Source organism: Hoplias malabaricus, chromosome 2 (genome assembly GCF_029633855.1).
Source record: "Hoplias malabaricus isolate fHopMal1 chromosome 2, fHopMal1.hap1, whole genome shotgun sequence".
NCBI classification, from domain to species: Eukaryota; Metazoa; Chordata; class Actinopteri; order Characiformes; family Erythrinidae; genus Hoplias; species Hoplias malabaricus.
The window spans coordinates 21,303,368-21,330,289 of record NC_089801.1 but is presented as its reverse complement, the minus strand read 5'-3'; the positions used below and the strand labels follow the sequence as shown (position 1 = coordinate 21,330,289).

The 26,922-nt window shown below is 42.7% G+C and overlaps 1 protein-coding gene across 1 annotated transcript in view; it reads left to right on the top strand.

The window, feature by feature from the left end:
- dcc (DCC netrin 1 receptor) overlaps positions 1–26,922 on the top strand; it is a 276,917-nt gene that overhangs the window by 152,115 nt on the left and 97,880 nt on the right. Inside the window, exons 6-7 of the mRNA XM_066659309.1 lie at positions 1,646–1,800; positions 3,371–3,491. Of these exons, the coding sequence (XP_066515406.1) occupies positions 1,646–1,800; positions 3,371–3,491 (276 nt within the window). The remainder of the gene's footprint in view (positions 1–1,645; positions 1,801–3,370; positions 3,492–26,922) is intronic.

Here is a 26,922-nt window from a genome sequence, read left to right as displayed (position 1 = left end):
ATAACATTGCTGTGAGGACTGGACTGCATTCAGTTGTGTGACCTTTGATATGGAGCTTCCCTTGTGGGAGGGTCAACTCCTTGACCTATGGTCAGAAAGACAATAGAAATTGTGAACAATTGTGGACAAGCAAAACATTGGTCTATATCACAGATCTGAATATTCTTTTTAGCAAATTCATATAAATAAAACATCTTTAAAAACATGGACAGCAGGCAACTGGACACTATATAACATTCAAAAGAATAACAATTTGGCTGATTATCATAAAGAAACACATTTATAACATGCATAAACAAAGCACAATCACGATGGCTGTTAACTAACTGGTCCCCACTTTCATTGGGTAACAACATTTCCTCAGCTGAAAGGGCTTTACAAGATGTTTTTCACCATTTCACTGAAGATTTGATAAAATTCCACTATCAGAACATTACTGAGCTCAGGTACTGATTTGGGATGATCAGCTCTGCATCACAAACACCACTCTAACTTTTGTCAGCGGTATCTGGTGGAGCTCTATCATTCGAGAAAATCAATGCTGGGTTGGCTTTATATACCTCTAGCAATGTTTGGCATGAAGCATGATGACTTTAGGGTCATTTGCATGACCAGTTTGGTTCTGTAATTAAAATCTGCTCAGAGCATCCGTCAATAAAAGCGGCATGGGTCTTCTTTTACACAGTGATAGGAAACAGTACCATGATGAACATTCAGTTTCCTTATGCTCACTCATTTCTCCATTGTCAGTGAAAATGGGCACATCTTCAACTACACAGAGGGCAGGTATTAATCTCTATACCTCTATGTGCACTTACTGCAGCCTTCCCTGAGAGCCATAAGGACACATTCTCAGCAGTGACCTAATATTCCTTGAGGTACAGAGATGGACCAATCAGAAAGAAGCTTTGAAAATGGCTCTCAGTTGGAAAGAAATGAATTAAATGTGAAAAAGAGCTTGTTTATTTATTGGTCTGGTCACTGAGACACATTCTGCTTTTCTGCTTCAAGCCATTTAATCTCTGAACATCTTCAGAAAGAGTCTTGAAACATTTTTATTTAAATCAGCATTTATCTAAGGTAATTCTAGTCACATTTATAGTATAATACTTTTTAATCTTTCTTTAATCTTATTATTATTATTTTTTTTTATTTTGGTTTTCTAATAACTTTAATTCTTTTTTAATCATGTATTTTCTTTTATTGCAATACTTTGACTGTTATCTTTATCCTTTTATATTTTTTAATTTATTCGAAGAATCTCTGCAAAACACATTGAGCTGCATTTTGTATGAAAGGTGCTATACAAATAAGATTATTATTTTAATCTGATCTGAGCCACTGTGGATCACCAAATGACCTCATCACAGGACACACGTCCATCCAGGTGGCATAAAAGCCAGCAGATCCCACACCTCTGACCTGACACCAAGCACCTAGGTGGTCTTCGGTCATTTGTCGATGTCACCAGTGTTGGTTTCTAAGAGGAAGTACAGGGTTTATGGCTGCATTTGGGGAAAGGCTATAGTAATAAGAAATAGGGCACTTTCACTGGTCCTCAAGTGAGTTAGGGCTATGCTAGTAGTACTTCAACCATGCTAGTGTCAACTCTTCCTAAAATCTCATTCAATCTGTTTTCCCACAGTTCCCCCTCAGTTCCTGAACTACCCGTCCAACATGTACGCGTATGAGAGCACGGACATTGAAATGGAGTGTGCAGTGACTGGGAACCCTCAGCCCAGCGTCCACTGGGTCAAGAACGGAGAGGTGGTCATCCCAAGTGACTACTTCCAGATTGTGGTAAGAAGAGAGAGAGAGAGAGAGAGAGAGAGAGAGAGAGAGAGAGAGAGAGAGAGAGAGAGAGAGAGAGAGAGAGAGAGAGAGAGAGAGAGAGAGAGAGAGAGAGAGAGAGAGATTTAATGCACATTAGAGTTCTGTGTAAAATGTTAAGTGTTAACCAATACAAACTATTGGTTGTATGACATACTGTGTTGGTTTATGTAACATTCACAGGACTTTAATAATGTTTTTATTTTATTGTTTATTGCTTGTTATTAAAATCAAAACATGACGTCTAAAGCCCCATTAATTTCCTAGGTCTTATTTTCTAAAGTATATTAATGACAACACCCATAGCCTTTTTGCTCCACCCCCTGTGCATTTTCAAAATTCTAGGCTAAGTTATGAAGCTGTGATGACAGCGAAATAAGAGAAAGCAGAATATATGTTTTATTTAAGAACCCAAGCATCTTAAAGGGAATGACTACGAATGTGGGTAGGGCAGAGGAGGGATACATCCAAAGCCAAGTAAAACATAGGCAAGACAAATGCAGGCATTGTTACTTTTTAGCCATGCCTCAAGGACCCACAGACATCAGAGCTGGTGACTCTACCCAAAAGAGAGATCAGTAGGACGAGATGTTTATCACATCAACAGACATAAATCATTAAAAAGAACATATGATTAACCACCAGAAATCACTGGTGTTGCTGTTTCTGTTCACCAAACTGACAATAACTTCGCATTGAATTTGAAAGCTTTTTATTTTTATAATGGTTATTTAAAGTAGTTTCACACTGGAAATCAATCAACAGGTAATTTACATCACTTCATAATAAATGACATTCACGTTTGAGAATTTCATTTAGATTAATTTAGAATTCATTAAGGTTAGAGTTACAAACAATCTGAAAACCCACAAACCACACCACATATACTCTTCATCATATTCTCTTCATTCTTCACATCAAAGTTTGGCAAATGGTTGGTCCAAAACGCCATGTGTAAAAAGGCATTAACAAATACAAAGCAGTATCTGAAAGCCAACACTTTGAATGGAACCCCAGTGTATGGAGAGAAATAAGGATCAAGCTTAGAAAAGCACAGTATCAGTGCAATGACTTTTAATGTGAAATGCAGGTTCTGAAATCACTGAATACTTAGTATTTGCCTATTTCTAATCTCTTGATTGGAGTTTAAAGTTTAGGGGTAGAGTTAGAGTTAGTGTTAGAGTTTGTATGTTATTTTAAGCTTGGTTAACTAAGCTAAGGTTTGGGCTGTTTCTGTAGCTCTTCAATAATTTAACAAACTGTTTGTGTGGATTAAGTTAAACGGTGCCACCAGTGGACCAGAGCGCACCTAATGAACATAAAATCACTAGAACTTATTATGAACCATGACATGGAAAATGTTTTGAATATTTGGAGTGCCCTTTTTATTAAAATAGTGACTCATTTTTTGCGATTTCATTGTAAAACAACAGGATTTTTTTTTTCAGAATACCTGTCTATGTATTTCTGTTATTTTCAGATGATAATGTCTTTGTCTCTGGCTAACTCTGCTTTTTTTTTTTTTATCTCTGGATGGCAGGAAGGGGGTAACCTGCAGATTCTGGGTCTTGTTCGTTCGGATGAAGGATTCTACCAGTGTGTGGCGGAAAATGAAGCTGGAAATGCCCTGGCTATGGCCCAGCTCATCCTCCTAGAGCCAGGTGAGAAAGTGTGTGGATGTGCTGTTGTCCCCGTTGCCCAGCCCCGCTGATCTGGGATCAGGGTTCAAAGTTAAATCCCAGCTCTATTGAGAGGCAACAAGAAAAATGACTGGTGTCAGATCAGCAGCTAGCGGCGGCTATTAGCATTCCTGCTTGTACCCTGTTATTGTCAATCTACACTGTGCCATTATCACCACTGTCCATCTGCTCTCTTTCTCTCTCTCACTCACACACACACACACACACACACACACATACACACACACCCTCTTTCTCTCTCATTCAAATTCTGCAGGAAGGTCAGGTGAGGCAATGTGGCTCCCAGATGTTGTCTGACTCTAAGACAAATTTTGCTAGCACTTTGACAGCAAGTATGTTCCAGGTTTGTGTGTGTGTGTGTGTGTGTGTGTGCGCATGTTTTTGTACATTTGTGAGGATGAGATGTCCTCCTAAGGATAGGAATATGTCACATGTTCTGGTATTGTGAGGACATTTTAGTGGTCCTTAAAATGTCAAAACTTTTTTTTTTATATTTTAAACGGATACTTTAATGTTGAAAACTAAAAGTGTGAATTGATCGATTGGTTACTAAGGTTTATGTTAGGTCTAGGTGTAGATGTAGTGTTAAGTAACTACAGTAATCATAATTTCTATGGAAGGTCCTTATAAATATAGCAAAACCCATGTACATGTGTGTGTTAATGAGGTACTTATTGGTACCAAAGTGTAACTTTGGTTATCCAATTGGAAATGTATCAATAAAACTGATTTACTGCACAGTACATACACACTAATAAGCCATAACATTAAAGCTACCTCTTAGTTTCTACACTCACTGAGACTTTTAAGACCTCGGTGTTACTGTCCTGTGTCCACTGAGAAAGGACTAGAGGACGACCAACACACACTGTTCAGCCACTGTCTCTGACTTCACATCTACAAGGTGGACCAACGAAATAGGAGTGTCTCACAGAGTGGACAGTGAATTGACACATGGATTAAAAACTTCAGCAGCCCTGCTGTGTCTGATCCACTTATACCAGTGCAATACACACTAAAACACCACGACTTTGTCATTGGGTGTAGAATAAGGATGTATATCTTTGCCACTAAGGTCGATTCGATACGCATCTCGATACACTGCCACGATACCATATAATTGCGATAAACTGAAACCCCTTGTCAATATGATGCAATACAAATCACTCAGAAATTATTTGATAACACTATGACTTTATTATAAAACGATTGGCCTAATCCATCAGGTTTCTTAACTCAATAGCACAGTTCTGCTTTACTCTCTGTAAGAATTTGAGGGATGTATGCATCTGGTTGTTTTCAATGGAGCGAAACCAATACATAATATAAAAAAAAATGCATAATTCAGTATTTTCAGACAGAGCATTACAATTTATTCAATTGAATTATTCAGTTATATTCTCTGTCTATATTTATACAAAATGTATAAAACATATAAGATGAACAGTTTTCAAAGATACAGTATTAACAATGTGCATAGTGAAAATTATGATCTGCATCACATACTACTCTCTGCTAGACTTATCTGCTACTCCAAACCGTGTCGTCTTTTCATGTATGTCGCCAGGTTCGTTGTGCTACTATCGTATTTGATAGCCCCACGGCATCATTTGCAGATTGCTAATGCTCTCGTTTCCCTCCATCTTTGTTGTGTATGTCAGTGTACTTGCGTCAGTGCCTGAGGACACGATGATGCATTTATTTTGCCTCAAAAAAGTCAATACAATAAAATACGTTAGCTCGAAAATACGTTAGAATAAGGAATAGATACTGAAAAACAAAACACCCGATTTAATTTGCCCATGCAAAAAGGCTAGAGGAGATGCACCGATGCACCTTGAATCTCTCGGTGCAGTCGCATCACAGACATGTGTGCCGAACCACCGATGTGAATCTGTGAATCTCGCCGAACCTAGTGTAGAAACAAGGAGATATGTTTAATGTTATGGCTGATCAGTGTATCTAGAAACAATGACACTCTTCCAGTTCTAAGAAAATGAAAGGTGTAGTGTTGTAAACAGCACTTGCCACACACACACAAACACACACACACACACACACACACACACACACACACACACACACACACAGACGTCCTGCGCAATGCTGCATGTGTTTGTGTAGATTTCCGAGCCCCTGGCTGTGGCTAAACTCCGTGCAGGAAGCGTGGTGCCTTTGCTAACCAAGCGATTTCCTGGCGGCCGTGTGAAATGAAGTTTCTGGTGCTCACGTAGGGGGCGAGGGAATTGTGTTCCGTGACATATTCAGCGTTTGGAATTTCAGGAGCAGGTACAGTGTTATAGATATAAATGTAATCCCTGACGGGACTGAGACGGAGCCAGGAGATTCAGCACGAGTCTGGGATGGGTCTAAAAGAATGTGTTCAAGGATAGTATAGTGCTGCACAATACGGTACCTAACATTCATTCACTTTGCATCATGTAGGGTCATGTGGTATTCACCTATAATCCTCCCAATCCAAAATAGTATATGTGAAAGTCATAAAGAGATGCTCCCATTCCGTAGTTATCGTAATTCCCATACAAGGAATACCAGGTGTCAGTCTCCTCCAGTCCTTACTGTCCTCGCCAGACCGTCTGTTACCTGACCTCTGAGTTACAGGGTCATTAACGACTGAGCTGACATCATAAGGTCGGCAACTTTACCAAAGTACCTCAGTCGTGGCAGTCAGTTTTGTCCAGTGTGTTGTGTAAGTTACTCTAGACGTCATACGCTACCGTTGGAGTAGTTGGTCTTGTGTAATTTAGCTTAAGAACTTGGCCTTGGATAAATGTCTTCTGCACATTTTTTACATGAATATGTGAATATGTTAAAGGCGAAGTTCACGATTGTAATCAAACAACACTTTTATAGAATATAGATGTTTCCTCACCATTTGCTGCTCTTCACTTTCTTTGCACTGGAAACTGGTGTGATGTGTTTATGAATCCCGGTGTCTAATGGTCTTAGTATGTTACTCTCTCTCTCTCTCTCTCTCTCTCTCTCTCTCTCTCTCTCTCTCTCTCTCTCTCTCTCTCTCTCTCTCTCTCTGCTCATGGAAGAGGCATCTTAGACAATGAAAGGAAGTCCATATGTTGATAAGTATGAACCGAAATCAGGATATTGCTCTATTTCTGCTCCATAGGTGGGTAATATTAACTTATTTTTGCAGTTTCTGATCCCTTAAAATGGAAATGTCTCCATACTCAGGAGATGGCTAACTGCATTACTGCAAGTGCTACAAAACTCAACAACTCGAATTACAAATAAGATTCTGTGGTAATTCAAACAGTGAATAAAAACGTACACATACAAACTTTTACCCCTTAACTCACCATTCCGCCTTAAAAGACACTTAGCTTTGAAATGTAAACAACCAGAGAGAACAGCAATTACCCACAATTGTGGTCATTCCCTTTAAGATCCTTGGGTTCTTAAATAAAACATCTGCTCCTCTTCTTTCTCATATTTCTCCACTGAGGTTTTATCATTTTGCTCAGTTCTTTTTTATCTCCACTCTCGTTTTCACTGTTTTTGCTCAGCTCCCTCATTTCTCTGCTCATGTTTACAGTTTTTGCTTGGTTCTGTTCTTCACACTTATTCCTCTGCTCTCTATTTTCTTTTCAGTTTTCTTGTTTCTCCTCTCTTTATTTTGTCATATTTTCCACCAACATCCAAATTCCAGTTTAACCCTTATGAACGTGTGTGTGTGTGTGTGCACGCGCACTTGGGGAAACATCTGAGAGGATGCTCTCCAGTGTGTCTTTCCGTCACAAGCGTTCTCCCTGTGATCATCTTGTTTGCCTTGATTCAATTTCTCTGGCTCCCTCTGGATCCTCCGCCCTGTGGACCAGCCCTCAGCAGGTGCCAGCACTCTGAAGCCCAGCGGGTGTGTTTTCTATCGCCCTCCGTGAGGATGTTTGATCTAATCCCCACTTCAGCTAAAGCAGGGATCATCCGGAGCTGTCTGCGTGCTCCGATAGCATCAAGGTTCCGACACTTTCCCCTGTTTATTAGCAGCGGGTCCGAGGACAGAGCCTCAGCACTATGTCGTGTGACTTTGTCGTTTATCTGCACCACCACGGAGCTTTGATCTCATCCCAAATCCACATGTGGAGTGTCTGAGGCTTACTCACTGCTGCTGCTATGGAGCCAGTGGTGGACACATACTTGTCCAACATTTCCCTGCTCTGCTGCCGTAATTATCTCAACTGTTCATGGAAGGCTAAGATTTCTGTGAGGATTTGATTGCATTCAGCCATGCTTCTGATGCCCCAGCCCTCTGGAGGATGCCTACCCGCTGCCCCTTAAGCTGCCCTTTGGCACTGGGCCTGGTGAGCTTAGGCTCATGTGCAGCTGCTTCATGCTTTTCTATGGAGATTATACAGGCTGTGTCTGCCCACATCTGTCAACATCTGTTTCCACACTGGGTGCAAAATTAAGTAGTGTACGCAAATTTTCAGACGTCATTGGTGTCTGTTGGAGTCTCTGGGCAGTCCTTCGGGGAGTCGTTCCAGGACGGCTTGGCTGGGATTCGTCCGGGAAATGAACTCATTCCCGTGAATCCGGATGGATCCCATCATTAAACAGGTTTTTCAGGCAATAAAACGGGAACCAATTAGACCTGCACTGGGACTGAGACTCCTCCATGACGTTCTTAATCTTGGAAAGGATGGATTATGCCAAGATTCTCTTTCTCCTTTCCATACCCACCCTCTCTCCCCCTTTTTCTCCTCCTTTTCTTTCTCCCCCCCCCGACTTTTTAATCACTGCTCAGACAATGTTGTGGCGGCTCCCTGGAGTTGGAGGCACAGATGGCAGCTGCCTTCGGAGAAAGCCCAGCACACAGCGAAGGCAAGGTCAAAAAGCCCAGAGCCATTGCCACGGCAACCAGCCACGGCGTCGCCACGGCAGCGCCATGGCGAGGGAGGTGGCGGCAACAGATGCCGAGAGCCAATCGGTGGCAACTGTGGGGGGCTTATGAGATGCCAAGTGTGTCCACCCTCCAACACACACCCCTCCCACACACACACACACACATCTCTCTTAGGGGAAATGAGGAGATCTCCCTCTTTCGTGCGCGCACACACACACACCCAAACACACACACTCACACAAAATCACATACACACACATTACAGGACCCTTGCTCCTGTCGCTTCCCAACAAAGGCACAATAGAGTTAAGGATCACAGCCTCTATTAAGTCCAATTGTAAACCTGATGGACACACAATAGGCTTTTCTCATTGGCCTCTCCTCGACTCAAGTGTTAACTCAATCTTCGCTCCGCTAATTACAATACAGAGGAGAGGCGCACTGGCTAAACCCAGCAAACAAGCTGCGGACAACATCCCCTTCACCTGTGGTCAGCGGCCACGCTTCAATTATTACATTACAGGGCAAAACAGCCATAAAAACATTGGATGCAATTTATCATTTTTAATAAACTGGTAAGATTCAGTCGTGTTGAAGGCGGGTGTTTGTTATCATTTACTCATCAACAGTTCTGGAACCTTATCATAACCCACCTCATGGCTTCATCTTTAGATGAGTAGCACCTCATTGAACTGGATTGGAACATCACACACTCACTCACTCACTCACTCACTCACTCATACAGTCACATACTCAGTCACTCACATACACACGTATTCACTCTTACAAATACCACCTCACTCACATTAATGTATGCTCACACAAACACACACACACATACTCACTCATTCACTCACACAAACACACACATAGTCACTCACATGCTCACTTACCAACATAATCTCACACTCACAATCACTCACTCACTCCCTCAGATACATAGTCACATTCACTGATTCACTCACATACTCACCCACTCACATTCTCACTCATTCTCATATACTCACTTGAAGAGATGGCTCCACAAGGGGGTGCTATTGTGCTTTGCATCAATGACACTTTGTGTACTTGTATTTTATTTTATTTTATTTTTTTTTTATTAACTGCACGCTGATCACACCTCCATCTCCACCTTATTAAAACCTTTCAGTTCAGGAACTCAGAGAGCCAGGACCCACACTCATTATTCATGCGTAAATTTAGACAAGAGCTCATTACTATTCATGCAGCAAATCATCAATTTATACTTTCTCCTAACGTCACTTCAGAACACCTGAGAGGTTCCGTTTTGCACATTTGTTTTGGACCATTTCACAGTAGAAAGGGCAGCTCCAGCTCTGAAATGGTTATATATATATATATATATATATATATATATTCATATATATATTATTTTTACCTGAAGGCACAGAGTTCTAAGCTTGTTCTTAGATGAGTCCTAATGAGTCTAGAGCTAGACACAGGTGCAGGCGATAATTACTGGACAGTGCCATGGCAGCAAAGGGCCAATCAGAACTGCAGTCAATATGGAGCTTGCCTCCCCTCCCCCAGGGGGTTAACTCCCTGACATATGGTCAGAAAAAGGACTATAGTAGAGTAAATGCGGTCAAGCAAAACATCGGCCTCCATCCAGAACCGTGCTAAGGGGTAAAAATAATAACGGCTGTGATGGTAGATGGACAGCAGCCACTGGCCATTGTTAGAAAGCATTAATACGGCTTTATAACGATGGGTATTAAGTTATTTCTCCCAGATTTCTTATAATAACAGCTGGTACTCAACTGGGAATTTTTTAGTATTTGGAGCATTTCTGTGAGGATTTAATGACATTCAGCCATCAGGTGCTGGTGTTGTATGATCAGTTATGGGTGTCATTCCAACCTATTCACAGCTATTTGTATGGAATGGTGCTCCATCACTCCAGCAAACACAACTCTGCCGCTCCACAGAGCAGTGGCCTGGGCCCTAGACCCCTCAGCTGCTGCTTGGCATTGGGCAGGGTGACTTTAGCATCATGTGCAGCAGCTCCACACTCTTCCAAACTCAATGAAGATTACACAATACAGCCTCCTAATCACACTCAGTTTAATGAAACCAGTCCACATGAGATTTCAAGATGGCATCATCTTGGACTTGACCAGGTCTCTGGTCAGGGACTCACTCCAGTCCATGGTCCCTGGCTCCTGGCCGAATGTGATGCTTCCCTTCATGGACAGTCCACATCTGTTGCTGCTTTTCGCAGGAAGTGAGTAGAATGGATCTAATGTCATTATGAGCTGGCGGTCATTTGGGAGCGATATGCAATCTGTCCAGTCCCCCATTCCCATTCCCCCTGATCCTCTCCATCCTCCTCAACACCCCCAGCCCTCCCTCCACTAATGGAGCCCTCAACCTGTCCCTGCAGCTCCGAATGGGACCATATCTCTCAGTGTGTGTGCTCCACTGTACACGCAGCATATTTATTACACTGTAGACTGTCAGACAGTGAGCGTCTGGATGATGGAAAGAGAGAGAGAGAGAGAGAGAGAGAGAGAGAGAGAGAGAGAGAGAGAGAGAGAGAGAGAAATACGGATCCTCAGGCATAGATCCACCCCTGGTTTTCCAATCAGCTCCATTGCAGCGAGCCTGAGAGCTGCTGGGACTGTAAAACACCTCACTACTTAGGGGGAGAGAGAGAGAGAGAGAGAGAGAGAGAGAGAGAGAGAGAGAGAGAGAGAGAGAGAGAGAGAGAGAGAGAGAGAGAGAGAGAGAGAGAGAAAGAGAGCAGAAGGATAAAAAGGTTAGAGAAAGGTGAGGAGAGAGAAAGTGGGAGAGGCAGAAAGAGGGAGACCAAAGATACAGAGTGGGTCCTGAGAAAGAAAGGGGGTGAGAGAGAGAGACAGAGAGAGAATAAGAGGGGGAGAGAGAGAGACAGAGAGAAAGAGAGGGGGAGAGAAAGAGGGGGAGAGAGAGAAAGAGAGAGAGAGAGAGATAAAGAGAGGGAGAGAGAGATAGAGGGGTGGTGAGTCACAGAAAAACAGAGAGAGGAAAAAGGAAGAGGGATAGACAGAGACATTAACCAAAGAGTGGGTTCTGAGAGAGAAAGAGAGAGGTAGAGAGGTAGAGAGAGAGAGAGAGAGAGAGAGAGAGAGAGATGATGATGGCAGTAAGTTCTGGGTTGATGGTGATTACACTGCAGGTTGTTAATGTCCTTCTCTCTCGTTCACACTCACCCCTCTTCATTCTTCCCTCTCTTCTCTCTCTCTCTCTCTCTCTCTCTCTCTCTCTCTCTCTCTCTCTCTCTCTCTCTCTCTCTCATCCCCTCCTTTGCCCCTGTTTCTATAATTCTCCTGCTTTAGTCTGGCTTACGTGCTTTAATCCCATCATTGAGTGTAGCAGGCTGTGATTTAGTAATTATTCTTACTTTAATAAACCAGTGTGTGATGGACAGTTTGATTAGTGGCTTCTATTCAGCGCTTCGTGAGCTCCGCTCTTGCTGTTCATACTTTGTCAGGCGGGATTTACAGGATTAGATGAGGTACATGATGAGCCGTGTGTGTGTATGTGTGTGTGTGTGTGTAGGAGTGTATGGTTTCACTTAGTTATATTACACTGCACCGCTGTGGAGAGGTAAACACAGTTCTACACACTTTCTGTTTTCCCAAAGGCTTTAAAGCGCAGACTATGTTTATGTCGATTAATTCAAACACACATTGTCTGACAGCGTTAACTCAATGCTTTCAACCTGTCCTCTGCTTCACTGTCACTAACTTTTAAGAAACTCACTCACTGTTGTCTCTGACCGTGGCATTGCACCATGACATTGTTTATTCTCATCCAGTCTGGTGTGTAATAGCCTTAAAGGAAGTTTTTTTTTTTTTTTTTGTAGATTGTAATTTACTGTTACAGTGCTTTCCTGAAATCAAGAGGGAGGTGGGAAGTGAGGAATGGCTTAAAATCTACCTCTTAATGTTACATAGTGCAGTTTCTGCAGTGCTGAGCCTGGAGTAGAGCTCTATTGTCTCCATTAAATGTCAGTGAAGTATCACAATGATTCAGAAGCTGCTTAAAACACTCCTTGGTGTTTATTTAATTCTGAATATATTTTGATAAAAATTGGCAAAGTATCACAAAAGACTGAATGTCTAAGGATGTCTTAGGGTCATTGGCTGTGTTCCGTAGGCCTCCAAGGATACGCAAACTATAGATAGAGGTGTGTGTGTGTGTGTGTGTGTGTGTGAAACCGTTTGGGCACTGCCAGGCACCAGTCTGTTCTGGTGATTTATGCCTGGCTGCCCACAGGAGAAAGTGCCGAAATTCACCAGTCAGAGCGAGTCATCCATCAGATGTCAGACAGGCCATACATCCTTCAGCAGTCTGTGTGTGTGTGTGTGTATGTGTGTATGTGTGTGTGTGTGTGTGTGTGTGTGTGTGTATGTGTGTGTGTGTGAGCGGTAATGTTGGCTGTGTCAAACCATGTCTGTTCTTCAAGTTATTGTCAAAACAAATAAAAAAAAAACCTATGATAATGCTATATTTTTTTCAGTCCCACCATGGCTTTCTAATAGTTTCTAGCCCTATGTCACCATATTTGATGTTGTTTGATGCTTGTATTGATGAGGACACATCAATTTCACAGTCAAGTTTTGGACGAATCATTCCCAGTCAAATCTGTGATTGGCTGATTCCATTGTCATCAGGTTAGTAGTTAATCTGACACTCTTATGCCTTCTGTACAGCTCCTGAAGACCCTTGCAATGGGAAAATCCACTATTTGTAACTTAAATGACAGCTTCAAAATCTTTGTGATGCTTCCCTGACCTGTAATAGTGAGAATAAACCCTCTGTTGTTGCTACTCTAGGTTCAGCACTGCAAAAACTACACTTTGTATATTTTGGAGGAGGGTAGGAAACCCCCCCCCCCCCAACACTTTTGCACATTCTTGGGAATCTAGGACCAAAAAGTGTTCAGAGAACTTGAACCTTTGGTTTGTAGCCTTTTCTCAGTTTTGAAGATGCTAAGCTGCACTTTAGCACCCTCTACTGTCCTTACCCATACCATTTCAGGAACAGTTCTCAGGCTCCCATCAAATTCCCATCCAATTCCCATCAACTTCCCAACAAATGCTGCTCCTCACAGTCCAGCTAGCTTCCATCTTCAATCATCCACACTTAGCTTCCCCCATAAGCTAGCATCAATGAACCCTACCCTAATCACAGCTGAGCCCGGCTATCTCCAGCGCGCTAATTAATTAGGCTAATTAACATGCGTCCAAATACGAGCATCAGGTTCGGTCTCCAGCTGCCAGAGGGTCCGGGTTGATGGATAGCGCCAAGCTTTCTGAGACATCCAGGCCCGTGAAAAATACAGCCCTTAACTTCACGAATTTGTCATGGTTCAATGTGTCCAGAGCTAATGGAGCCTTGCTGCTGTGACTCTCTGCTCTGGACCCTCTCTCTGAGGACCTCAATACAGGGTGGTCTTTGTAAAGTGAATATGACTGTGCTAAGCTAGGAGAAGAAAAAAATGTATGCTAACTGTTAGCTGTAAGCATGAAAACCTCTTTTTTATGTTCAGCCACAAGCTTAATTAGCCTTAGCCTCACATACCATAACTTCATCAGTTAATTTCATTTAAACAGCATTCTCAAACTACAATACCCAGCATGCATTAGCCAATACTTCACACAGCCATTAGCCTGGAATTGAATCTACTCTTAGCTTTTTATTATGTTAGCGGCCAATCTGGCATCTTAGGTTGTCCGTGGAGCACCTGAATGCTCCCATTATAGAGTGGTGTGTAATTTTCTGTTTGGTGTGTCAATAATTTAACCCTTATATGCCCAACTAAAAAGGAGTTACATTTGAACTGTATTCAAAATGGCCTCCTACATTACTCACTACATAGTGCACATGAGTAGTGAATTATATAGGACACTACCACTTGTGGGTTGGCTCATTAATCCATCCATCCATCCATCCATTATCTGTAACCGCTTATCCAATTTAAGGTCGCGGGGGGTCCAGAGCCTACCTGGAATCATTGGGCGCAAGGCGGGAATACACACTGGAGGGGACGCCAGTCCTTCACAGGGCAACACAGACACACACACTCACACCTACGGACACTTTCGAGTCTGGCTAATTAATCTGTTGCACAAACACTAGCCATGCCACCAGTCCCCTGTACACATGAGGAGAGCCTGAATATACTGTTTTATAAAGTACCATATAATATATTGTATTAAGTTGTTTGCTAAGGTACATCACTTGTTCCCTACTTTTTGCCGTGCATTGATTGATTAACTGAGTGCTCTGAAAGTTGTACAGTATGGTTTGGACACTACTACAACATGGCTTAACACCAATGTAATGCATTATATAATAAAAAGTAATTATTTTGGACACAGCTTTTCTGATAAGCTTTTCTAATTGGTTGAACTGGACAAAGATTGCCCAACCTAGCAACAGTAACTAGGAAGAAATACACTTGTGGGCGTGGAAAGGTGGTCATGCTAATGCTGCTAATAGTAGAAAGCTAAAAAGAAGTGCTGGGATCTCGCTAGCTGCTAATGTGCTATAGTTAATATTCCCCTTTCTCCCCTATGGCTCAGCAGTAAGCAACAGTAAGCAGCCGAGCCTCACCAGACCCCCTGGACCACCCACCCTCCTCCTCTCAGTTCTGGTAGAGTTGGCTTTAATTAAACGTGTGTGATGCCTGTTCTTTTGTTTTCATCTCCGCTGGATTCCACCATCTCTCTCTCTCTCTCTCTCTCTCTCTCTCTCTCTCTCTCTCTCTCTCTCTCTCTCTCTCTCTCTCTCTCTCTCTCAGCCCTCCTCCTCATGTCCGTTTAGTGAATCTCCTCCGCAGTATTTTCCTATTAAAGTAGCTTATCCCTTTTTTCTGAAACAAAAGCACTTCTCGTTCCCCCCCCTCCTCTCTCTCTCTCTCTCTCTCTCTCTCTCTCTCTGTATTTTCTGAACTGTCAGATCACAGCAGATAAGAGAGGGGCGGAGCTTCTCCTCAGGGAAATGGATGGTATTTCTTTAGGAATGCAAATAACCCAGATTTGAGTGACAGCATGGACTCAACTGAGCCTTGTAGTGTCTCTCTCTCTCTCTCTCTCTCTCTCTCTCTCTCTCTCTCTCTCTCTCTCTCTCCTTTCTCTTTTTCTGTTTCACTTTCTCCCAAAGCATCTTTTTCCTTTTTTCTCATTTCTCTTTTGCCCATATCCCCACTCTGTCTGTCAGCTCCTCTAACCCCTCTCTCTCTTTCTCTCTCTTTTTTCTACTCCTGCCTCATCCTTGTTTAAGTACAAATAGCCAGTTGCATCCCTTCAGTAATTATGCATGAATTATTGAGTAAAGGCTTACCCCTGACAGGTTTATGAAAATGAGATGGGAGTCAGAGAGAGTGGGTGAGTGAGTGAGTGAGTGAGTGAGAGAGAAAGAGAGCGCCAAGCAATGAGAGTGAGATATAGAGAAATACCTGTGCAGTTTCACATTCTATCCCTTGCCATCTGACCCTCTCTGTAGAATTCATTTGGATGGATTTAAGGGGGATTTAAGGAAGCTGGAGCTGGTGTGCTACCAAATGCCTTTTGTGCATAAAGGTCTGATTTGCACATTTATTGTGGCTCTATTTGTGTGGTGAGTTGTTATTACGAGCGCTCCACTTCTCCAAAGCCCTGCGTTTAAAGATGTTAACATTGTATGGAGCCGAGTGGAGCCACTCCAGTTTATTCACCGCTGACACAATACAGAATTATTACCAACAAGGGTTGTGGCTGTATGAGAAATACAAACAGAAACAGAAAGCAGAGACCTGTAAATCCACATTGAACAACACTGTGCAGCCAAAAAGCACTGCAGCTGGGAACCAGCTTTTCTATTCTTTCTTTATTTTTTTTTGTTTGTTTTTTTTTTCTTTTTTTTAAACAATAGGTTTAATACTGGCTCACCATAAGGATGCCCTCCATGGTTATTATCTAGGCAGCCCACCTGAAAACATAACAAACATCTCACTAAATTACCACAACACACCCACAACCATGTGGATCTCACATATGAAGAGATACTGGGCCATCTACATCCTACCATTCACCCAATCACCAACCCTCCCAGCTCCAAACCCACAGTCCAGTAACACAGGCTGGTAGGTAGACTGGCTGTGCAAAAGTGTCCTTTGCTGTAACGGTGTGAAACGGTGATTGTGGTGCCCTGTCCATGGTGGGGTGTGTTCCTGGTGTTCATTGCTAGGCATTAATGGGCTTTTAGAGGCATGTGATGGACACATCATAAGACACAAACATAATTTCCAATACTCATAACCCCAGTTAACGATCTGTGCAATATCCCACTAAAAAATACACCCACTGTGTGTGATTAATGGTTGATTAATTGTTGATTAAGGGTTGATTAATCAGTTTTTCCTCCCTGAGCTGCCCCCCTCTCCCCACCCACTGCCAAGAAGACAACTTTGACAAAGTGCACATTTAGCCAAATGGCAGGGGTTCACTTAGTTTACTGCTAAATACAAAATAATAATCATATCTCGGTTAGGCCGGCATATTAAACCTATGCCTCATTACCTTCCCAATCCTCTTATTGGGTTAATTACTCTCCACAAGCCAGTCCTCATCATTATGTCCCACTGCTACTTTACAACGTTTAGACGTACGACTCTGGCTGGATGTGTGTAGCATCACAAGGGAAAATGAATGGCTGGAATTGCTGAGGCTAATATATCAGTGGCTACAGCAATGAAAGTGTCCAGGCACTTGCGGCCCATCGCTGGGGTTCAGGTCCCATTTGCTGTGCTTGTATTGCTAGATTGCACTGATTAGCCTAAAGATCAAAGGTATAGCACACATGACTGATGACACCACAGGATTCCCAGTGGTTGTATGATGTGTTTGAACAGTGCATGCTGGGTGTACAAACAATAGAACAATGGGATTTGTTTCTGAGCAACCGAGAACAATATTCATTTATTCATTCATTCATTCATTCATTCATTCATTTCTGTAACCACTTCACCCTGATCCTTGTTGCTGTAGGTCCAGACCCTTCCTGGAATCTCTGCAGGGATGAATCCTAAACAGGGCATAGTGTTATGTGACTAACCTCTAGGAATACTAGAATGGAATTCTTTTATTAGTGCATAAGAATTTTTCTTGGAATGTCACAAACCTTAAAAACCCAACCTTTACAGTTGATAAATCTCAGTGTATTCCTTGTTTCTGGGTCATTGTTCGGTCTAAAGTGCTATCGGCTGAACCATCAGTTGAATCAAAAATCATTCTTCTTTGTATTTGCCACGAAAAACCCTTTTACTTTTACGAATAAAGCCGGATTTCTGTAAAAAGAAAAAGGGCATTTGCAAAGCATCAGAAGTACACAGCATCAGACGGAATCCTCCCAAAGTGCTTTACCCTCGCCAGAGCACTGCCCGCCAAACCCTGGGTTTTATTTGTTCAAGCACAAAAGCCTCTGTTTGACCTATCTCTTATCCCCAAAGCGCTACATCTCCCCTCCCGCTGAAGTGATAGCTTCATCGGGTCGATGGTGGCCCCCTCTGAGAGAGGATCCTCGCATCAGATGAAAGTCTGCTCCCTCGCCCTTATCTCCGCCCTGCTGTGGACGGCCTGACATTTGAGGGCTTTCTGTTGCCTGTCAGGATCTTCCGATAGACGCCTCGGCCTTTACTCGCTGATCCAGGACCGGCTGTCTCCAGCCGAGAGCAAAGCTTAAATGACAGAAGACAATCTGATCTGAGGTCAGCCAGACAAAGGCACCTCCCTTAGCCCAAATCTGGGTCATCCACCAGTCCCGAGAGTTGAGGAGTCTTGACAAACCTCCGGAACAAAAGTGTGCATGTCTGCCTGGTGTTGGAAGAAGCTGTGTGGAGAGTGCCTCAGCACATCACAGCCAAACTGAGGCGGTGGTAATCCAGTGGGGATCAGCAGACAGGATTGGGAATCGGAGCCAAGAAGGGTTTATTCCAAAAAAAAAAAAAAAAGACTTTGAATAGGAAACTCAAAGAATATTTCTGGAGTTACTTTGAGGGAAGTCTTGCTTAAATCCATGAGAAAGACTCTTAGGGGCAACAGAGCCAATAACCAAAAAGTGCACACATTGTAGCACACACACACAAACACAGGGCTTCTTAGAAGATGTAGCCCTACACTTCTATTCACAAAGAGCTCCCTTGGCCCACTGCTCTTAGTCATTTTGTGGGTCAATAAATATTGGCCAATTCCAAGGAGGCTATTCTTTCTTCTATTCTGTCGAGTTCACTTCTGAGTCTTATATAAAAGCCTGGACAAAACTGTGGGCAGTCCAGCTATAGGGAGTAGGGAGAGTTTGTGAAGATTACCCTGCTGTTTTGAACTCAGATTAGTGTATAACACTAGTTGTGAAAGGTAGGGTGAGCTGAGTTACTGTTGTAAATAAGGCACAGTGGAAACGTCAGAGGCAAGAAATTGCAGCTATTGTTACATGGGAAGATTTAGGAGAAAATATTTGTTAGGGCATTTGTATTCCTGTGTAGCATGTCATCAGACGTCAACCAACAATTCCAAAATCAACTAAAAAGCTATGGTTTAAGCACATGATAAATAAGTCAGTTGCCCTTAATTTTCAATGGAATTGACTGAAGCCTGTTTTTCCCCAACACTTGTTGACACCAGACATTTGTCTCCATCTTGGGTGATCTGGAGACAGATTGTAGACACCATCTGCAGCTGCTGGGCTGCCGTCCCTTTCTACCATTTGTTTATTAGTTTGTAAATAAGGTGAATATGGTATGCAAGGCCTTTGCTGACCAAATTTATGATCCCATTTGGCATGCAATGGGGTCTGTTTACCAGATGATGAAAAATGTTTTGCTAATCCTTGGAGAACAGAGAATGACCACAGTTCAAGTGAGGAACAATTTACAGTCCATAGCACATGGTCATTTATCATTTTCATTGTACGGATTTGTTTGTCTCTAAATTACTTTTTGCAAAGGCTTTGTGTCTGTATTTACAAAGTAAACCAGGCCACAAGAGACATGTCTACACACATCTTGGTCAGGAATTGTGAGGAGAATATGGTCCAGGAACAGTAAAGTGAGGTGCATGGAGCCAGACAGAGAAAAGCGAAATGCATTCTGACCCCAGTGCCATTGAAATCCCTCAGAGACTTGCACGAGAGCCCGCGTTGCTATTTGGCGATTTGATTAAATTGTAAATTTTGACATTTTTTAAAAATCAGCAGCAGTGCGAAAGGGGTCAGGATGTAGTACAGAATGTGGAATGTCCTTTTATGGCCAGAGTCCCCAGCTTTGTGAAGCCAGTCTACGGCAGCAATTCAAACCCCTATTTCCAGCAGATGGAAAAGGAAAGCTGGTCAGTCTCTCACTTCCTTTCTCTCTATCTCTCTATCTTTATTCCTTTTACCCCCATCAGTCCAAGGGTGGCAAACCATTATCAGAGCTGCAACGGTACTATTATTCCTATGAGCGTCTCTGTGCATTGGGTTCAGATAATAAGCTTGAAAAACACCCACAGGTTTTTTTTCTTTAATGAGAACTTTCACAACCTCAACGGCTAGCAATGCTAACCAGCTGACTTCACCGCTGCTCACTCAACCGTGCGGCTTCAAAATGCCACTGCTACTGTGCAAGCGCCGATTCTACAAGCCTCACCCCCTGCTGCAAGGCTAAGTGGGCCCATGCATTTGCACAAAGCCCTGCTCCGGCAGCCAAATCCCAGGTTGACCTGAGAGCTCCAGCTTGTGTTCCATCAGGAACTTTCTCACGGTTGGGCTAATGGCACTATGACGCTAATTAGCAAGGCCTCTGAAGGTAAAATGTCACTCGACTCAAATGTTAATTGAGCTATGATCTATGAAGTGATGCAGTGAAGCCCCCTACAGTGGAAGGTAGTGGATTCTTGCTCCACTGAGATCAAAAAGAAAAAGAACAAGCATCAAACCACCTGAATTTTAAACTTTTTTTGTATTAGTGTCAACACCCTCTTCCTAACATGGAAGAGACCCTATAACTTGTTCACAAAGCAAGACAACATCTTATAAACGTTCAGTTCCTACCCCCTGTTAGTAGGGTCAGTTTGGCCCTGGATTTAAACAGACTTTAGATCTGTCCCAAAACCTTATGAGCTGCCTAAGTAGGCACTGACTACGTACACAGCTGTTTAAGTAAGCAGTGCTCTAACCAATGTTCAGATTATTGAGAGACAAGAGTTAAAGAGTGATTGCGTCATGGCTTGTTCCACTGCATGCGACTGGTGAGTAAACACCTCAGCTGCTAGTATTGCCTCAATGTTTCAGCGTGATGGACTCTGCTCTTCCCATTTTTATCGCAATTTTAATTATATTTGCTCTGGAAGAAGAGGGAAATAGGCAGGAGTTGTGCTTGCGTTGCATCATGGCATTGCCTTAGCGGCTGAAGAAAGGTTAGATGCTGGCTTAAAATTCAGACAGATTAAGGTATTTCAGTAGGCAACTTATTTAAAAATTGGGACAACCTGCATGTCGGGAGTGAGCACACTAGGATTTGGGACAGACCCCATGACTTGGCTAGTGGTGCTAGTGTCCTTTCTCAGCGCTGTCATGGCTAGCCCAGGTTCCTCTCCTTCAGCCATTTCATCTTAATGGACGTGTGCCTGTGGACACACGAGCAGTCTGAGTGCGAGCGGTGAATTATTCATTCGAGGCAGACATTTGAGTGAAGAGCTAAGCTAAGTCTCATGCTAATGCCGTGAGTTGGCAGCCTGGTGTGATTGAGGGCTGGCCACAGCCAACACTGTGTATGTGTGAGTGTGTTTATTTGTTATTGGATTGTTTTTGTGTGGGTGTGGGTGTGTGTGCCCCCTGTCTTGGTGTGTGTATTAGTATTGCTGGTGTGTACATCTGTGCTCGATTAGCAAGCCAGTGAGTCATAGTGGACAGCAGCTATTTCGACGTATGCTACTCACCCACTCCAGCTAATGAAATGCCTGGCATCAGCGAGGAAAGGAACAGAGGACAGAGGATTGGTGGAGAGGGTGGGGGTCTTTGGATGGGTTTATTTTTTAAATTTTAATGTGATAGATCAGTGCCATGCTATGGATCCTGTATCATACCATACCATTTACTCAAATGTAGTGGGCTAAGACAGGTTGATGTCTGACATTTGCCACTTTAGATATGCATTGCAGATTAACTTACGCTAATACATAATAACCGTTTATCCCTTACCCATTAGCATCATTTCAATTGCAGTTTAGCTTTTGGGGAAAAAAAAAACTTTGTCCAAGGATAGTGCAGAAAGATGATACACTTTTAAAAATAAAGATGCTACAAAATGGTCTTTGAGCGATGCCAAAGAAGAACCACTTTTTGTTCCATAACAAATTGTTATTGCAAATACATTTAAATGGGTAAAGAACTTCAAGTTTGAGTGATGGATTTTTAAGCACACTATTTAAAGATGGTTCTTTGTGGAATGAAAAGTGGTTATTCTATGGTATCAATCCAAGCACGCTTTATAGCATCTATATAAGTCAGATTCTTTTATTATTTATTTATTTTTTAAATGTATTTATTTACTTTTTTTGCTATGCAAAGGATTCCCAGTGATTTGCCTAATACATGCTGGGTATTGCAGCTGAGAACATTTTAGATGCTTCTGATAGTTTGTTGACTAATTCTATGGTAATGGTAAACACTATCTACAATCAATGGTTTTCCGTAGGCATTGCTCTATATCTTGTTAATTTTCTACATAACTCTCTAAACCAAAGTGATCTGAGGGTTCACATGAACTAGAACACCCCCAAAAGCCAAGGTTTAGCTGGCTATTTAATATTGCAGTGCAGTGACATTTGCAAAAGCAGGCCAATGACTAGCAAAAGATTCCCCACAACGCTCTATTAAAGAGAGCTGACTGGGTGTTATGCAGCTAAACCCATATTTAGCTTTCAGCAGCCGGGATCTGTGGAGAATAATAAATTATTGACACCTTTGCTAATTTGTTTCTTCATCCATGGCTGCCTCTCCCTCAGGGCTTAGCTTAGGAGTTAGCGCAGTTCGTAAACGGGTCACATGGCAGAACCTGAGATGAGCGGGTGGTGACATGTAAATAAAACAGGGAGGGTGGGTGACAGGGGGATGGGGGAGTTGTATGGGGAGGGTTGGGAAGCGTGTGGGGGGTGGGAAGGGGCAGATTGGCATTCATGGTTGAGCGTTCTTTCCTATTTTCTCCTTGGCTGATGAGCGCTGGATGAGTGGCGGGTCGGAAGAGCCAGAGAAATCTGTTCAGATATTAAAAGTGACAGATTTGTATTTTGGGTGTTGGCGGGGCGGGGGTGGGGGTGACCTGAGTAGCCTTACAAACACACACACACACACAAACTCATGTACATGGACCAAAATGGTTCCCAGACCTTCAGTTAACAGAGCTATCTAGGCTCCACCCAAAAACCCCTTCTGTCCTACCTATTGTTGGGGAATGCTGGCAACATTCCCTTTAATATTCATGACCGTGTCTTCACTCTTTATGGGGAGGTAGAATGGTCCTCCATCTCCCCCATCACTCAGTACAGCGCTATCCAAACCAAGTGTCTGTTTGCTGATATAAAAGTATTGGGATTTAGTGTTCTCCTGCAAGTATGTTGTGCTGTACATTGTTGTCCACTACTAAACATTGTTATTCAATGTGCAACACATACTAACATTACACCATCAAACCAGTGTCAAAGCTAAGGAACAGTCAACCACTCAAACAATCACTGTGTCAAAACCTGTGCCCTATTCACTACATAGTGCACTATTTTGTGGTTCCACCATTTTGTAGTAATGTCCGAACACATAGTGGACATTTTTCAGTGCACTCAAACAACTCAAAAACGTAGTGTGCACCCCATATATACTAGCAGAATTTAGATTATCCATAATCCACTGCATTGTTTGGTGAAAACCCACATGAGAGTGAATCCAGCTCCCTATAATACTGCACTATATAGTGAATATTATAGAGAATAGTGAATAGGGAGGGCACAGGAAATAAGTGTTCTGTGGTGGTGCTGTGGGGGTCCTGAACATTGAAGAAAAAGATAAAATCACACAGATGGACTCTATATAGTCTGTACTTCTACAACTACAAGGTGCACTGATGTGGTCGGTGCAGCAAGGTGGTTTTAAAGTTGTGGTTGATCAGTTTAGATATTTATTTCTGATATTCCATACGTAATATATTGGGCAATATTGACTGAGTGACATTGCTCAGTTCAGAAACCCTCAGCAGCTGGAAGTAGAGGTGAAGTGAATAGGGTAGAGGTGGTCTTTCATGGCAAAAGAAGGATCACTTTATTGCCATCTAGAGGCAGTGTATTCTTCTCAAGAACTGTTGCCCCCCTCATGGCTAAAGGCCTGCTCCAACGTCAGCCGAGACTCTGGCTCGGCCCAGAACCGGTCTCTCTGTCTGTTGCCGTGGAAACACGCGCCTCACTGGCTCTCCTGTTCATAAGTAAGTCCTCCTCAATCCCTCAGCAGGTGGGTGAGAAGGAGGGCGGGAGATGAAGGGATAATGAAGTGTAGAAGAGCGCACCGTTCACTCTTGCTCATGTGCTTCCTCTCTCTCTCTTTCTCTCTCTCTCTCTCTCTCTCTCTCTTTCTCTCTCTCTCTCTCTCTCTCTCTCTCTCTCTCTCTCTCTTTCATTACCTCTCATCTTCTCTGCTTGCCCCTTCTCTATCACTCCCTGCTCATTTTATTCAGCCTCATATTTTATCTTTTCTCTCTCCGTCTCTCTCTTTTTCTCTCTCACACACTCCCTCCATCACCCTACAGTCTCTGTCTAACCCCAGGGACATTTGTAGTCATGATTGCGCTTGTTCATCTTCATTTGCGTGTCCTTCTTGATTTACTCTAATGTTCTTCTACATTCCGGACCACCATCACGACCACAAACTTAATTACACTCTGATCTCTGGACGCAGGCTGGACCCCATTATCAGTTGTGGTCAGTTGCATAATGTACATATTTCAGATTGGACCCAGATATAAACAGCTGGCTTAATATTGTGGAAGAGCATTGTGTTTATCATTTGTATTTAAAATCACAAAGTCATTTATATGAGAAATGATGTCCTACTGGTTTTAGAAGTGATCAATTAACAATTATAAATAATCAAGCAATCTAAGTTATTGTGATTGGAAAAAAAAAGAAATATACATTGGTTTAAAATATTTACAAGACACAGACTCATTTTGAAACCCACTGTCTTTATGTAATTGTCCAAATAATCCAAATACCTTAAATAATCAATGAATCGTGACAGTCTCACAAATGATTTTTCACAAGTGATTGTGCTTCAGGTTTTAAAACTGATACCTAGAGGCCTGGATGTGTCAGAGATTTTGTGTTAAATTCAAACATGGCCACAGCACTGTGGTAGACCCACTCTATGGAGCATAAGAGGTTCATAAACAGGACATAAACATCTACTTCTTTAACTGGTATAGCCTTCATATGATGCCTTTACCTGTCACCTTTATATATTTATAGGACCTTTATATTTAGGACTCTGGCCCACTTTATGCCACGTGTCATGTACCCACACCTGCACAAAGCCTGGTTTATCTCCTGCATGCAGATTGCAGCTATGGGCCCATCTTTCCTTTCAGAATGGAGTGAGGAATAAAGGATGTCCTCCCTTCTTTTGTTGCGAGATAGCAGTCATAAAGGAGCACAGAGCACCGACATGCCTCAGTAAAGCTGTCAATCATCCAGGATAGGCTTCCGTTTGGCGTCTCCGAGCATCGCCTCAGATTACCCTCACGCTTCGGCTGGCAAATGATTGTGATTGTGTGAATTAGAAAAGATCTCCCTCATACTTCTCCTTCTCCACCCATTGGAGAAATGAGGCGGTGTTCCCAGGAAAGCTGCAGGTAACATAACAGGGAAGGGAGTATTGATGGCAGGAGGGTGACGTGAGTTAACGTCTTGGAAAAATTCGCTTTGGGCCAAAGATGGAACCAAAGATGGATGGGCGCTGGAAATGAGTGGATGTCTTGTTTCATGGATGGCATAGTGAAAAGAATGGGAACCCTTTAAAGGAACAGCCTGGTGAGGCAGACAACAATGATATACTGATGTAGGGGGTCATTAAGGGGTATTTGAACCCCCTTAGTTTTACATGGTTTTGCTGCTGCTTGTTGATATGTTTATCTTGCTCTACCCAACAAGAAAGTTAAACACAAATGTGATTCCTTGGCAGATCAAACTCATGTGGGTTTAAGGAGGGAATTGTGCATGTGACCAAAGAATTTCTAGGTTTCTCTTGGGGATTTTCCACTGCATGATACCTACTCTAATTTGCTTTTTTGGTTTCATATTAGGGAAATCTGATGCCTGATCTCTGGAACTGGGTACCTTTTTATACCCTGCTCACCCATGGTTCTAAGCAAGCCAAGTGGGGTCTAAGCAATGACTTGTAAAACTTGCAAATCACTGATTGACTTTTCAATCATGACGAAGTGCAGACATCCAGCACAAACTCGCTGTTTGTAAAATCTCAAAGCGACAGCAGGAATCACATTTTCTATTCCAACTCACAAAAAGCAAGTGGAGTAGAGTAGGTACCATGCAGTGAAAAAGCACCATTTTATAGACTATGGTAGTGTCAGAGTCATTGTTTGTGATGAAGTAGGTGTAGCTATCTACTGATCTTAAATCATAACCTACCTTCATGAAGTGGGCTGCTCTGAGGCTTTGTGCACTAATAACAGCCCAGTTTCTCCTGAGGAGTAGCTCTGCACATGCCACCCCATAAGAAAACCTCACTGAAAGAGTCCATGAGAATTCAAGCCACGTGGCAAACCAAAGAAGTGGGTGAATGGAAATTGGCTGACCCCCAAATACAAACAGTCTTATCACAAACAAGCCGAAGGCTAAAAACACACTTCCTATCAAGCCTTTGTCAAGCTTGAAAAGCTTAGAAATACTCTCAGTGGTCCGAGCAGGAAGAGAATGGACACTGGAGGACTATGGAGGACTATGGATGCAAAAGTGCCACTGCTGCTAGCATTTCTCTCACTTTACCCATTGTCAGTTGGCGTATCGCACGTCTCTGATTGAGCTACAGTGTTGTTGTATCAGTCTTTCTGATGGTTTTCTGTTATCTGGGGGCAGAGGGCCACTCACAATACCAAACAGAACAATGGTATACTCAAAAACACCATCCAGTTCCAGAAATGTGTCTTCTTAGATTGATCTACCATCCAGCTAATGACCATCCCCCACCTTCCTTACCCTCCTCCCACCAATGTCTTCCCTCTTTCCTCCCATTAAAAATGTATTTTTCTCAGGAAATGATGGCCAGGCATGATAAAGCTCGCACCCCCCAGCCCCAACAGCCAAAAAAAAAATGAAGGAAAACATTTTCCTCAGACGTCCGTTTCACGTCCCCGGTTCTGCAGTGTCCTCACATATTGATCAAGGGAGGGTGTGCGGCCATTTCGTACACCATCCAGACAGGTCGTGCTTCAGA